Source organism: Bos mutus, chromosome 19 (genome assembly GCF_027580195.1).
Source record: "Bos mutus isolate GX-2022 chromosome 19, NWIPB_WYAK_1.1, whole genome shotgun sequence".
NCBI classification, from domain to species: domain Eukaryota; kingdom Metazoa; phylum Chordata; class Mammalia; order Artiodactyla; family Bovidae; genus Bos; species Bos mutus.
Genome location: NC_091635.1, coordinates 43,864,477 through 43,879,683, shown reverse-complemented (window position 1 = coordinate 43,879,683; position 15,207 = coordinate 43,864,477). Strand labels below are relative to the sequence as shown.

At 46.3% G+C, this 15,207-nt stretch overlaps 2 protein-coding genes across 3 annotated transcripts in view; both read left to right on the top strand.

Moving 5' to 3' along the window:
* Nucleotides 1-3,606, top strand: part of UTP6 (UTP6 small subunit processome component) — a 28,300-nt gene extending 24,694 nt beyond the window's left edge. Inside the window, exon 19 of one of the 2 annotated variants that reach the window (XR_011468050.1) lies at nt 824-900. Coding sequence is in view for 1 of the 2 variants with exons in the window: in XM_005896674.3 (XP_005896736.1) it covers nt 824-981 (158 nt within the window). In the remaining variant the exon portion in view is untranslated. Of the gene's footprint in view, nt 1-823 lie in introns of both variants that reach the window. The other variant, XM_005896674.3, reaches the window with a different exon arrangement.
* Nucleotides 3,607-9,003: 5,397 nt separating this feature from the next.
* COPRS (coordinator of PRMT5 and differentiation stimulator) lies at nt 9,004-13,619 on the top strand. The gene is made up of 4 exons (XM_070390408.1): nt 9,004-9,229; nt 11,816-11,882; nt 12,262-12,483; nt 13,193-13,619. The coding sequence occupies exons 1-4, from the start codon at nt 9,131-9,133 to the stop codon at nt 13,360-13,362; spliced, it is 558 nt and encodes a 185-aa protein (XP_070246509.1). The 5' UTR covers nt 9,004-9,130; the 3' UTR covers nt 13,363-13,619.
* Nucleotides 13,620-15,207: the final 1,588 nt, after the last annotated feature.

The following is a 15,207-nucleotide window of genomic DNA, read 5'->3' as shown; positions in this document are numbered from 1 at the left end:
TGATATTTGTAAGGAAAAGATTAAGGTAGTTCAGAACAAAATGGAGTGGGTACTATGTCAGAGGAGTGGTGATACTGATTGACAACGGTTGTCATGGGCTGTTGCCACATTGTCTTAACTTAAAGGACTTGTAAAACATACTTCTGGGTATAGGTATGTCATGTAAAGTCTGTTGACTTAGGAACTCAAAAAATTACACTTGACAGATGTTAAACTCAGATTTTAAATCATACATTAGGTTTTACAAGGTTTCAGCATGCTTTCCTGGTGAAATGAATGAGAACAGCATTTTTACTAACATTAAGCAAGTTTTATTCAGCATGTTGACAAGGTTCTAATAAACACATTGAGGTAAATTTCATGTTGAAAGAGACTCAGCAAAATCCTCCCTCAAAAATATATTTAGCATTTTTGAGTTTACGAGATAAATAGACTGTCATGATTAAAGTGATTAAAGTGAAGTTTTCTACTTAAAAACAAAAGGTTTTGATGTATCATACTAAAGAAGCTGAAAGTGAAAGTTGCTCAGTCGTGTCCTACTCTTCTTGAGCCCATAAAATTGTCTATGGGATTTTCCAGGCCAGGATGCTGGAGTGGGTAGGCGTTCCCTTCCAAAGAAAGAAGGGAAGAGAGGTATTACTTTACCTAGAAGCCACTCCCTTTTAAAGTAAGAAGCTGAGGTATTATTTCACATAGTTTTCTAGGAAAATAACTGCACAGAGTTGTTTCTTAGAAACCTTGCATTGAATTGATATTAAATAATTAAGTTGACCTAATAAAGCCTTGTCAGTTATCTCATTGTATGTTTGGATTCCCTTTAAAGATCTCTGGATGGATTACATCAAAGAAGAATTGAACCACCCGCTTGGTAGACCTGAGAACTGCGGACAGATCTATTGGCGAGCCATGAAAATGTTGCAGGGAGAGTCAGTAGAGCAGTTTATGGCTAAACATGCTTTGTATCAAGCCGGCCGTTTGTGAAAAGAGGAAGAGCACAGTCACCTTTGTGAAATAGTGCTATAAGCCCTCCGGGCAGATTTGTTTTATGCAGTCATCTGCAGTTTGCTGAGATGGTGTCTCGTTTTGAGGCCTGCTTTAATTTTGTTGACGTGTTAATCTTGAATTCCAGAAAAGGGAGCTGCTGTTCAATGGCCAGAAGCCAGTTGTTGAGGCCAGACCTATGGAGGTCCCAAATGTTTTTCAGAATACGTGGAAACGATGTAACTGATCTTGTTTTACTACACCTTGTCAGGCTTGAGTAGCTCTAATCTAGACCTCAGGTTCAGTTAAAATGGAGAGGAAAACACAGTTCTGTTTATTTTCTCCCTATGAAAGTATATGTGGTGTGCATTTAGTGTAAAAGTATGGAGGGGACAGAGTAATGTTGCAATTTTGTCATCTGGACTTAAACTCACTGGTATGATTTCCTTTGTTAGAATTGGATTTATACTGTTAGATCATTTATTCATTAGTTCATTGAGTCCCTGTCATGGGCAAGAAAGAAGACAAGCTTTTGGGATGGAAGTGGGGGTTAAAGGAATAGAGCTGATGTCCTGAGTTGGTTGAAGCAGCAGAATAGGATGCTAGGTATTAGGGGGAAAGTTGTCCTTTAAGAAGATTATAAGAAATTACAAACGTGTTTTTGTCTCTGGGACTGATCCCAGAGACAAATTTTGTTGACGTGTTAATCTTGAATTCCAGAAAAGAGAGCTGCTGTTTAATGGCCAGAAGCCAGTTGTTGAGGCCAGACCTATGGAGGTCCCAAATGTTTTTCAGAATACATGGAAACGATGTAACTGATCTTGTTTTACTACACCTTGTCAGGCTTGAGTAGCTCTAATCTAGACCTCAGGTTCAGTTAAAATGGAGAGGAAAACACAGTTCTGTTTATTTTCTCCTTGTAAAAGTATATGTGGTGTGCATTTAGTGTAAAAGAATGGAGGGGACAGAGTAATGTTGCAGTCTTGTCATCTGGACTTAAACTCACTGGTATGATTTCCTTTGTTAGAATTGGATTTATACTGTTAGATCATTTATTCATTTGTTCATTGAGTCCCTGTCATGGACAAGAAAGAAGACAAGCTTTTGGGATGGAAGTGGGGGTTAAAGGAATAGAGCTGATGTCCTGAGTTGGTTGAAGCAGCAGAATAGGATGCTAGGTATTAGGGGGAAAGTTGTCCTTTAAGAAGATTTATAAGAAATTACAAAAGTGTTTTTGTCTCTGGGACTGATCTGGAGAGAAATGTTTGCACTGCAGAGACCCAGTAACAAGGAAAGGCAGGGGTAGGGAGGAGCTTAGAAAGAGAAGGGCTTCAGAGGCGAGGATGGAGGGTAGCTTACAGCAGAGATGGGCATTCTTGGAGCAAAAGAAGCAGTTGTTTGAGTTGTATATCCTTCAATGTAACATGATGTTACTGGGAGAAGCATTCAGTACAGTTTTACTTACAATGTTTCACTTAATATTATGTTGTTTTCCATGTTATTTCCATGTTATAAATAGCCTTGAAAACGTGAAATAAATCCATAGCATTCCATTGAATAGATGAGTCATGACTTATTTTTTATGAATCGCTTGTGGTTGGACCATGTGCCATTTTTTCTTCTAAGTGCTGTTGGTGAAGATTCTTAAAAATCTTGTTCACATCCCTGGAAGACTGACATCTGACGGTAGAATTTCTCTGTTTAAGGATATAATTATTTTAAAGAGTATTGATAAGTATTGCCAATTTGTAATGTATGAAAATACTTGCAAGCATTATGGGTATTCTATATATTTTTTACCATTTTAATAGGTGAAAAGTGATACATCCTTGTTTTAATGTGCATTTCTTTGATGTTACTATGTGTTAATGTGTTAGACTGTGTTACTGTGTTTTTCCTAGTTCTCTTTTCACGTTTGACTATTTTTTTAACTTTTTTTTTTTTTACTAATTTGTAAGTTTCTTATGTACCAAGAATAGTAATCTTTAGCTTGTGTTTTCTAACAGATAATTTGCTCCCAGCTCTTTGTGTGTGTGTGTGTGTGTGTGTGTGTGTGTGTAGTGTTTTTTGGTGTTCAGAGGTTTTGTATGTGTGCGTGTATGATATCTTTTGTTGAAAACCCCATCTCCTGCTCAGGACAACTCTGTTTACGCCAAGCAGTTAACTAAATTTTCCACAACACCATTTGTGGCCATTTTTCTTAATGTTGATTTTAATTTTGCCTTTCTTATATATTTCTATGAATATTAGTCTATTTTAGGACACCTTTATGATGAGCTTTTGTACTGTAAATGGTTGGTTGTCATTCTAAAATAAGAAACATCTCTGTCTTCTCCACTAAGTCTTGGGAAGTTCAACATTTAAATACTTAATGGGCTTTTTTTTATTTTAGGAAAGAACACATAAGAGATGAGAGTAAAAAGGATGGTGGTTGTCCTTCCAGCGTGGCTATGAAGATGGGTCACTCTGGGGTCATCACATCCTGTACCTGGTTCTCACAATTGCAGATAATGAAAATGCATGTAGCCAGTGCACCCTGAGCTCTGCTGATATGGTGGCTTCCAGCCACATGTGGGGACTTAAATGTATTGAAATTAGATAATTCAGTTTTCCATTTACACTGGACACATTTTCTTTTCTTTTTGTTTTTTTAATGATTTTATTTATGGTTATGCAGGGTCTTCATGCTGCGTGGGCTTTTCTCTAGCTGTGGCAAGCAGGGGCTGCTCTCCAGTGGGGGGGCTTGGGCTTCTCACCGTGGTGGCTCCTCTTGTTGCGGAGCACGGGCTCTGGTGCCTACGGACCTCAGTACTGCGGCTCCCGGGCTCGAGAGCCCCAGCCCAGTGGCTGTGATGCGTGGGCTCAGCTGCTCTGCCACGTGCGGTCTTCTCAGACCAGGGGTGGAACTCGCATCCCCTGCTTTGGCAGGGGGGCGATTCTTTACCACTGAGCCGCCAGGAATGCCCTCAGGCATATTTTTGACTAGTTTTCCACGCTTCCATCTGGTAAGAGAGGCCTGGGAGCCAGGAGTCCTCAGCCACAGTGCTGGCTCTGCCATCAAAAGCTCTGGGGCCTCTAGCGAGTGCCTGCCCCTTCCTCAGTCGTGTCTGACTCTGCCCACCAGGCTCTTCTGTCCATGGGATTTCCCAGGCAAGATTACTGGAGTGGGTTGCCATTTCCTTCTCCTGGACACATTTTCAAGTGCTCAGCCAGCCCCGTGGTTTCCTGAACAGCACAGATAACAAAACTTATCCACCCATCAAATAAGGTTCTGCTAGACACTTGACCTAGATCCAGTTAGATCTGGGGAAACTGATTCGTGCGTCAGAACAGAAGACAAATGGTCACACTCTCTCGTAGGAAAGCCTGCATAGAGAAAAATATGTTACCTATTAACTGTGTTAGGCTAAATATTTTTCAAATGGCTTATGTAATGTATAAACAACATTCTTTGAGAGATTTGAAGGAATAGCGTAATCTCAGATTGTCATAAAATGGCCTGATGAACAAAGAATCCCAGCTTCCAGCTTTTCTGCTACTTAGAGGTTAAGGCGATTATCACACCTTGAGCAGATTTGTTACAGAGGTTCAGGCAGTACAGGGAAGGAAAGGCAGCAAGGGCTGTCTTTAGAATTTGGTGTTGTCCAGCTAAGGTGCTGCCTAACTTCTGCTGCCCTCAGCTGTAGATGGCCAGACTTGGAGCACTGCAAGATGGGCCCTAGGTGAGACTACGGGCACAGTGCAGGATGTTTAGGGTTACTGTGACCGAGTGTCATAGCTTATAGTTCAGTCACTTAGTCGTGTCCGACTCTCTGCGACCCCATGAATCGCAGCACCCCAGGCCTCCCTGTCCATCACCAGCTCCTGGAGTTCACTCAAACTCACGTCCATCGAGTCGGTGATGCCATCCAGCCATCTCATTCTCTGTCATCCCCTTCTCCTCCTGCCCCCAATCCCTCCCAGCATCAGAGTCTTTTCCAGTGAGTCAGCTCTTCGCATGAAGTGGCCAAAGTACTGGAGTTTCAGGTTTAGCATCAGTCCTTCCAAAGAACACCCAGGACTGATCTCCTTTAGAATGGACTGGTTGGATCTCCTTGCAGTCCAGGGGACACTCAAGAGTCTTCAACACCACAGTTCAAACGTCAATTCTTGGGCGCTCAGCTTTCTTCACAGTCCAACTCTCACATCCATACGTGACTACTGGAAAAACCATAGCCTTGACTAGACGGACCTTTGTTGGCAAAGTAATGTCTCTGCTTTTCAATATGCTGTCTAGGTTGCTCATAACTTTCCTTCCAAGGAGTAAGCATCTTTTAATTTCATGGGTGCAATCACCATCTGCAGTGATTTTGGAGCCCCCCCAAAATAGTCTGACACTGTTTATCCATCTATTTCCCATGAAGTGATGGGACCAGATGCCATGATCTTCGTTTTCTGAATGTTGAGCTTTAGGCCAACTTTTTCACTCTCCTCTTGTGCTTTCATCAAGAGGCTTTTTAGTTCCTTGTCACTTTCTGCCATAAGGGTGGTGTCATCTGCATATCTGAGGTTATTGATATTTCTCCCAGCAATCTTGATGCCAGCTTGTGCTTCTTCCAGCCCAGCGTTTCTCATGATGTACTCTGCATATAAGTTAAATAAACAGGGTGACAATATACAGCCTTGATGTACTCCTTTTCCTATTTGGAACCAGTCTGTTCCATGTCCAGTAAACTGTTGCTTCTTGAACTGCACATAGGTTTCTCAAGAGGCAGGTCAGGTGGTCTGGTATTCCCATCTCTTTCAGAATTTTCCACAGTTTATTGTGATCCACACATTCAAAGGCTTTGGCATAGTCAAGAAAGCAGAAATAGATGTTTTTCTGGAACTTTCTTGCTTTTTCGATGATCCAGCAGATGTTGGCAATTTGATCTCTGGTTCCTCTCCCTTTTCTAAAACCAGCTTGAACATCTGGAAGTTCATGGTTCATGTATTGCTGAAGCCTGGCTTGGAGAATTTTGAGCATTACTAGTGTGTGAGATGAGTGCAATTTGTACGGTAGTTTGAGCATTCTTTGGGATTGGAATGAAAACTGACCTTTTCCAGTCCTGTGGCCACTGCCAAGTTTTCCAAATTTGCTGGCATATTGAGTGCAGCACTTACACAGCATCATCTTTCAGGATTTGAAAATAGCTCAACTGGAATTCCATCACCTCCAGTAGCTTTGTTCGTAGTGAGACTTTCTAAGGCCCACTTGACTTCACATTCCAGGATGTCTGGCTCTAGGTGAGTGATCACACCATTGTGATTATATGGGTCACGAAGATCTTTTTTGTACAGTTCTGTGTATTCTTGCCACCTCTTCTTAATATCTTCTGCTTCTGTTAGGTCCATACCATTTCTGTCCTTTATCGAGCCCATCTTTGCATGAAATGTTCCCTTGGTATCTCTAATTTTCTTGAAAGAGATCTCTAGTCTTTCCCATTCTGTTGTTTTCCTCTATTTCTTTGCATTGATTGCTGAGGAAGGCTTTCTTATCTCTCCTTGCTATTCTTTGGAACTGTGCATTCAGATGCTTATATCTTTCCTTTTCTTTGCTTTTCGCTTCTCTTTCACAGCTATTTGTAAGTCCTCCCCAGACAGCCATTTTGGTTTTTTGCATTTCTTTTCCATGGGGATGGTCTTGATCCCTGTCTCCTGTTCAATGTCACGAACCTCCGTCCATAATTCATCAGGCACTCTATCAGATCTAGTCCCTTAAATCTGTTTCTCACTTCTACTGTATAATCATAAGGGATTTGATTTAGGTCATACCTGAATGGTTTAGTGGTTTTCCCTACTTTCTTCAATTTAAGTCTGAATTTGGCAGTAAGGAGTTCATGATCTGAGCCACCGTCAGCTCCTGGTCTTGTTTTTGTTGACTGTATAGAGCTTCTCCATCTTTGGCTGCAAAGAATATAATCAGTCTGATTTTGGTGTTGACCATCTGGTGATGTCCATGTGTAGAGTCTTCTCTTGTGTTGTTGGAAGAGGGTGTTTGTTAGGACCAGTGCATTTTCTTGGCAAAACTCTATTAGTCTTTGCCCTGCTTCATTCCGTATTCCAAGGCCAAATTTGCCTGTTACTCCAGGTGTTTCTTGACTTACTACTTTTGCATTCCAGTCCCCTATAATGAAAAGGACAGCTTTTTTTGGTGTTAGTTCTAAAATGTCTTGTAGGTCTTCATAGAACCGTTCAGCTTCTTCAGCATTACTGGTTGGGGTCTATAAGGGTTTATGAAATGTTAAGAGTTTTGATCAATCTGGCTTGGTTTCTAATGGGTTAATGCTAAGACCTGGTTAGCTCAGGGTGAGAGTTACTGGGCTCCTGAGTTGTCTCATCCATTTGTGGGAGAGTTGTAGCCTGATTCCAGCCCAAGTTCTAGAGAAACCTGTTTATAGAGAAAAGAGTAAAATGGGATTAAAGCTACAATTGCATAAAAAGTTTTTAAGCTCTTACGCACTATTTTATGCACTATTAGGTAGACGCGGGTAATGGACTATTGTAACAGGTTTTGGCCACCTCATGCGAAGAGTTGACTCATTGGAAAAGACTGATGCTGGGGGGGATTGGGGGCAGGAGGAGAAGGGGACGACAGAGGATGAGATGGCTGGATGGCATCACCGACTCGATGGACGTGAGTCTCAGTGAACTCCGGGAGTTGGCGATGGACAGGGAGGCCTGGCGTGCTGTGATTCATGGGGTCGCAAAGAGTTGGACATGACTGAGCGACTGAACTGAACAGGTTTTGACTTCCAATAAACTGTGGAAAATTCTGAAAGAGATGGGAATACCAGACCACCTGACCTGCCTCTTGAGAAACCTATGTGCAGTTCAAGAAGCAACAGTTTACTGGACATGGAACAACAGACTGGTTCCAAATAGGAAAAGGAGTACGTCAAGGCTGTTTTTGTCACCCTGTTTACTTAACTTATATGCAGAGTACCTCATGAGAAACGCTGGGCTGTAAGAAGCACAAGCTGGCATCAAGATTGCTGGGAGAAATAACAATAACCTCAGATACGCAGATGACACCACCCTTATGGCAGAAAGTGACGAGGAACTAAAAAGCCTCTTGATCAAAGTGCAACAGGAGAGTGAAAAAGTTGGCCTAAAGCTCAACATTCAGAAAATGAAGAACATGGCATCTGGTCCCATCACTTCATGGGAAATAGATGGGGAAACAGTGTCAGACTTTATTTTTGGGGGCTCCAAAATCACTGCAGATGGTGATGGCACCTGTGAAATTAAAAGATGCTTACTCCCTGGAAGGAAAGTTCTGACCAACTTAGTATATTCAAAAGCAGAGACATTACTTTGCCAACAAAGGTCCGTCTAGTCAAGGCTATGGTTTTTCCATTAGTCATGTATGGATGTGAGAATTGGACTGTGAAGAAAGCTGAGAGCCCAAGAATTGATGTTTGAACTGTGGTGTTGGAGAAGACTTGAGAGTTCCTTGGACTGCAAGGAGATCCCACCAGTCCATTCTAAAGGAGATCAGTCCTGAGTGTTCTTTGGAAGGACTGATGCTAAACCTGAAACTCTAGTACTTTGGCCACCTCATGGGAAGAGCTGACTCATTGGAAAAGTCTCTGATGCTGGGAGGGATTGGGGGCAGGAGGAGAAGGGGCCGACAGAGGATGAGATGGCTGGAAGACATCACCGACTCGATGGTCATGAGTTTGAGTGAACTCCGGGAGTTGGTGATGGACAGGGAGGCCTGGCCTGCTGCAATTCATGGGCTCGCAGAGTCGGACACGACTGAGCGACTGAACTGAACTGAATAGGTTTTGAAAGAAAGCATGTCCATTGTGATTGGGTAGGGGTAGCACGCAGGCGTTCAAGACCCAACTAGTCGTCTAGCCCTGGGACCTGCATCGCCAGTGGCTACAAAAATTAGATTTCGGGACGGTTGGGTAAACCGGGCTTTCGGAGGCGGGCACTCCCCGCCCCTTACTCCGCCCCGTCCGTTGCCCCGCCCCTGGCTCCCCCTTGACCCCCGCGCCCCGCCCTCCGGCCGAGAGCACCCCAGGCTGATTGGCTCTCAACGGCGTATCCTCGGGCCGGCAGCCAGGCCGGCGCGTCACGTGGCCGAGCGGCGACCTGGGCGCCGAGCCGCGGGCAGACAGGGATGGACCCTCCGACCGCCGGGGCCCAGTCGCTGGGGGCCGCCGAGCAGCCGCGGGGTCTGCAGCTGCCGAGCGGGCGGGAGGCGCCCCCGAGTCCGGGGGTGAGCGCGGCGCGGGGCCTGGGCGCGTCCACCACCTGCGGTCGGGGGCGGGAAGTTGCGGGGGCTCGCGGGGTGTGGGCCACGGAACCGGGGAAGCGCTCCCGGCCCGCTTCGGGCAGCCCGGCCGTTTGGGCGCGCGCCCGAGCTGGAAACAGCCGGGCCGCGAAACTGTGGGGCGGGGCAACCTCGAGGACGTGGGTGGGCGCGCCGGGCTGGGAGTGGTGGCTGTTGGCTCCAGGGCACCTTTGCGTCCTTGCTAAATGGGAGGTGATGCTTCTGACCGAGAGCTGGGGCTGCTGCTGGGGGGCCTGGGCTGGGGCCAGGTGAGGGCGACGAGGAGAGCGACTTTCCCTGAAGGATCTGTGTCCCATGGTGGGGATGCTCAGCTAAGCCAGAGCACCGGATGATGGCTCCTGCGCGCTCTCCTTTTCACTGAAACCAAAAGGCCGCGTTTGACGCAGGCTTTCTAGAAACTTGTTTTCTTTTGCGCGCCAGACGGCTCCCGGTTTCTCAAAGACTGCTATTACAGTCATGTCCTGCCCTTGTTCAGTAATCCCTTTTAGACGGGGAGCTCCTTGAGGGTAGGAACGCTCTATTTAGTGCTGTAAACCCGCTGCGTAGCGTAGTGCCTGGCACTTGACACACGCATATTTATTGAGTGGAAGAGGAATGCTTGTCTAAGCATCAGAGACATCCTAACCAAAATAAGATAGGAAAAATGTAGTGGTAGGCTTATAAAGAAAATTACTTTAGCGGGCAGGTAGGATGAGACTGATTTTGTCAGGCCACAGTAGGAAGGTTCCTGCACTTCCTCTCCAAGATGAGAGGATAGTGGTCGTGGCAGAGGCGTGGAGATGAGGATGTGCAGGGCAAATGGTTGGGAGCTTGGAGAGAGAACTGTGCTGCACAAGTTGACGGAGCCTGAAGGGGCAATGTGGATGCCATGGCGAATTTTGTACTCTAGCAGCGGAGGCCTATTGAGGTTTCTGGGCAGAGTGGTGATTTCCAGTGTGAGGCCGCGGCAGATGGGTGAGTGTGGGCCCCTGGTGGTCCAGTGGCTAAAACTCTGTGTTCCCAATTCAGGGGACCCTGGTGGGGGCTCCCATATGCTGTAACTAATACCTGGTGCAGCCAAATTAAAAAAAAAGAAAAAGTGGGTGAGTGGGAAGGCAGGTAGGGAGCTCTTGCAATAGAAGAGGTGAGAAGTCCCACTATTGGTCAGCAGGAGTGACTGGAAGTTGTCACCGACTACTGGAGATGGAATTAGCTCATTAAATCCAGGTAGGACTAGGTCGTGAGCTAACTGGGGCAGGTGCCAAGCGCAGTTTAAATGTAGGGGCAAAGAAGGTGGGTTTCAGCTCAATAAATGTTATATTCCTGCTGTGTGCTAGGTGTCTTCATTGGTGTTATCTCATTATAAACCTCCTGCTGGGTTAGAACAATTGTTCCCAATTTCCAGAGACGGAAACCCAGGCATGGTGGCTGAAGTGGTATGTCCCAGGTATACTCTGAGTGATAGGGATTGAAGTAAGGTCTTCTCATGCAGGCTGTGAACATTTCTCGCCTCACTTAGAAAGACATCTTCACAGGTGATAGGATTTCAGGAACTCTCTCTCTTTTTTTGTTTTTGGCCATACTGCCCAGATACGGGATCTTAGTTCCCCGACCAGGGATTGAACCCATGCCCCCTGCATTGGAAGCGTGGAGTCTTAGCCACTGGCTTGCCAGGGAAGTCCCAGGATTTCAGAACTTTTGAGTGATGGGAGCAGAGAAACCTAGCGATGGCTATGAAGGAAGATGATTTCCTGGCAACAGCTGCCGATTTCCCTTGAGCAGCTAAAGCTCTTTTGTCCTCATCTGTCGGTCAGTAGATGAAATTTGATAAAAGAGCTATTAGCTAGATAAAAAGTTAAGGTAAAAATGAACACGGAGGTATCCACTGCGGGGAAACAGCAGCCGGCCCCAGGGCTGAGGGAACAAAGGGGTGAGATTGGAATGACTAAAATGTCCAAGCTCAGAGGAGAATTTCAGGGAGCTGAAATTCCAGCCTCTGGGGACGGGGTACTGTCCTGGCTAGTTTGGAGTCTCTGAGCTTGGAGGAGGAGTCCTAAGGGCCCAGACCGATCAAGAGAGGGCCTGGTGAGGGACTTCCTTGGTGGTCCAGTGGCTAAGACTCCACGCTTCAGCGCAGGCAGCCTGGGTTCGATCCCTGGTCAGGGAACTAGATCCCACTGCCAAAATTAAAGATCTTGAGTCCTTCAGCTTAAGAGGTGGTGCAGCCAAATAAATATTAAAAAATTTTTAAAAATGGTAGGGCCCAGTGAGGAGACCGGCTCTGTATGTGCTGGCAGCCTGTACACTGGGTTCAGTAGGCACTCTGTGAAAGCAGGTGATCCTGCCGGCAGGGTTGATGCCTGCAGGAATGGGAAGCAGCAAGTCCCAACCTAACAGGGCACAGTAGAAATGTGGGTCCCAGGGTCCCACCCCAGCCTCGCAAAGGAGGGTCTGAAAGGGTGGATCTGGGGCTAAAATGCTGGCCATTCCCAAGATATCCAAGTCCTGGGTCCTTGTTTCTTCTTCCCGCAGACTGCTTTTGCCCCAGCTGACCACTCCAGTCAGGAGAAAGCGACTGAGAACGCCACAGATCGACTAGGCAAGTAGGCGACAGAGGCTGGGGGGGGCTCTTGGGAGAGACCAAGGAAGTCTGTACTGTGAAAGGTTATCATTGCCAGAAGCCCTTTCTCTCCGTGTCATTTAAACCACCTGAAAATACACACTGTGCCCGATTTGCTCATGTGAGTGAAAAGACCTGGTAATGAATGGCCTCGTTTAAGACAGAACATCTTATTGAAAATAAATTATCAACCCTACTTCTAAAACTGCGAACAGAACAACAGTTTTTAAATAAGTGCTCTGGTGGCTAAGGGGCTCCGCACGCTTGTTACTGTTGCCCTCTTGGTAAGTTTGCCGAACATCTTCCTAGCCGAACACGATCAGGTTGTTTTAAGATGTTCTTTTTGTCGATTTCTTAGCCAACGGAGCACAGAGCATCCCTCACGATAGCCCTGCCCATGGTGAGGGCACCCATTGTGAAGAGGAAGGCTTTGCTGAAGATGACGAAGATTCTGATGGGGAACCGAGTCCCTGGGAGCTGTCAGAAGGAATGTCTGGCTGTCTACCCAAGGAACAGGCCGGTGATCTTTTTCACGAGGACTGGGACCTAGAGTTGAAAGCAGATCAGGGGAATCCATATGGTAGGTGCGGGGTTTCTGGGGTCCTAGGCCAGGCCGTTGTGCAGTCAGAAAGAATCTGCCTGCCAGTGCAGGAAACGCAAGAGATGCGGGTTTGATCCCTGGGTTGGGAAGATCCCCTGGAATAGGAGATGGCAGCCCACTCCAGTGTTCTTGCCAGGAAAGTCCCATGGACAGAGGATCCTGGCAGGCTACATATAGTCCATGGGGTCACACAGGCCAGGCTCCTGAGACCCTCCTACCAGATTAACCCGTAACAGTTTGGAAGAGGGAGCCACGTCTATTAGCTTTGCCTGATAGCTCTTGCAGGTCTGAAATTTCTGTGACGGCTCCTCTTTCATATTGGAGGTGGGGGTTGGTGGGGGGAAGTGCCAGTTTTACATTTTATTTTATAACAGTGTGGGTCTGTTTGAATGTTGAAACAACCTTACTCTCTCCAAATATCTTTGTATGAATGGAGCAGCCGCAGACAGAAGTGCTCAGTTGCTTTCTCTGCACTGCTAAAAACCTGTGTCAGAGAAGCGGGACTGTGGGTGGCCTCAGAATGAAGGTGCTCGGGATTCTCCAGCAACAGAAGACTGTGCATGCGTGTGTGCCCGCCTGTGCATATGTTTAAGCAAAGACGTGCAAGTGTCTGTCCCCTAGGTATTTTTGGGTCTGTCTTATCACACTCCCTCCTTCCTTTTAATCTGTCTTTTAAAACTGCCTGCAGATGCTGACGACATCCAAGGTTGCCTTTCTCAAGAGGTCAGACCCTGGGTGTGCTGTGCCCCGCAAGGAGACATGATCTATGACCCCAGTTGGCACCATCCGCCTCCACTGATACCCCATTATTCCAAGATGGTCTTTGAAACAGGACAGTTTGATGATGCAGAAGACTGAGGGTGTCGCTTTTGCCTGGTGGGTGGGTAGATGGGCCGCTCAGGTCACGGTCTCCTTTCTTTGAGGTGTGAGAGGTCACATCTAGGGAAACATTCCCAGTGATCCCCCAGTCGGGCAAACGGACTGGTGTTAAATAAGGTCCTGAGTGCCCTGGCTCTGTTGTTGTTGTTTTTATAAGCTCCTCCTTGGAACGTGTGTTTATGTCTGTGTTGGGGGGAGGAACCGTGTTCTTTATAAATAAAAGAAGAAAAAAGTCAGTGTGCTTTTGCCTACTTCCTCCCCCTTTTTCGTTAGATAATTCTGAGCAAAGCTTCCTCTCCTTCATTTAAAGCCCTTCAGTCCATTTTCAGGATTGATGTATTTTGAGATGAAAGATTAAACGACTCTGTGAAAGAAAACAATGTTTTAGTTTGGCCTCTGTGGATCTGGTCCTCCTGACCAGAAACTGAGACGCTGGTGACTTCACGGCTGACTTCTATTCCTGTTGTGGAAAATTGACCATTTACTTAGTTAACAAGGACTTTGTGCAGGCTGGAAAATGAAATGGCAAATTAATTAAAGCAGCAATTGTATAACCCTCAATTGGCCTGAAAGGATTTTACACTCTGTTTTCCATTTAATCTTCTAATCCTTACAATTACTTCCATAAGTCACGTAAAAAAATTTTTTTAACCTCATTTTAGAGAAGAGGAAAATAAGGCTCAAAATGTTTTGACCTCTCCCAGATCACATGGCTGGGAGACAGCAGAACTGTGACTTGATCCCACACACGACTCTGAAGTCTTCCCGTGGTTGCCCTCGTGTGTGCGTGCACGTGCGTGTGTGAGTTGGAGGAGGGACCTGGGGGCCACACCTCTGCAGGTTTGTGATGCCCCAGACCGAGTCAGTCACACTTGCCCCCTTTGGCAGGCTGAGGAATTGCGTCTTACCTCCCTACCCCCTTAATGAAACTGAATCAAGAAAAAGTTTCAGACTTGAAACCTGAGTCCACTTTGCAGCAGGTAAATGAACAATGGACCGTTTAAGCAATTTTTTGGAGGCCCCATAAAAAGTGCTGGGCTCCCCAGGTGGTGCTAGTGGTAAAGAACCTGCCTGCCGATGTAGGTTAGATGAAAGAGAAGTGGGTGTGATCCCTGGGTTGGGAAGATCGCCTGGAGGAGGGCATGGCAGCCCACTCCAGTATTCTTGCCTGGAATCCCATGGACAGAAGAGCCTGGCGGGCTACAGTCCGTGGGGTCACAAAGAGTCGGACACGACTGGGCAACGAAGGACGCATGCATAAAATGTGTGAATAAGGCAGCACCATATAAGGGAGAGCAGTGGCTTTGGCTGTGAGGAGCCCTTATGGCCACGGCTGTCCTAGGGAGAAAAAACAGTCCCTTCCGCTGTCCTTCCTGGAGAGATAGTGGTAGACCACAGCCGCACACCACTCTCGCTGTAGTCTTCCCAGCGTCATGAATATGTCATATGTTAAAAAAGGACCTTGAGAAATGAGCCAAGAAACACTGAGGGCTGGGGGACCATGGCAGAATTGCCAAAAAGAAAACTGGTGGTATGGGCAGGTTATGTGGGTGTGTGTGCAGTTATGAGGCAGCTGGAACTTGAGTAGAAGCAGAAGTCATGAGGTGGGGAGAGTCCATGTTTGTCGGAGGGAAGGAAGAAAAGAAGCACGTGTGCATGAGTAACAGCAAAGAAAATTGACAAGCTGCCTGGTCCATGGAATGGTGGTGCATGTGGATTCTTGTTGCTTCTAAAAAGTTACTCTTTGCCATTCTTCTTGGGTCTTCCCAGCAATATTCTCTTAAGGACATTAGAATGGCTTTTACGATTGAAAGTTGGGTATGT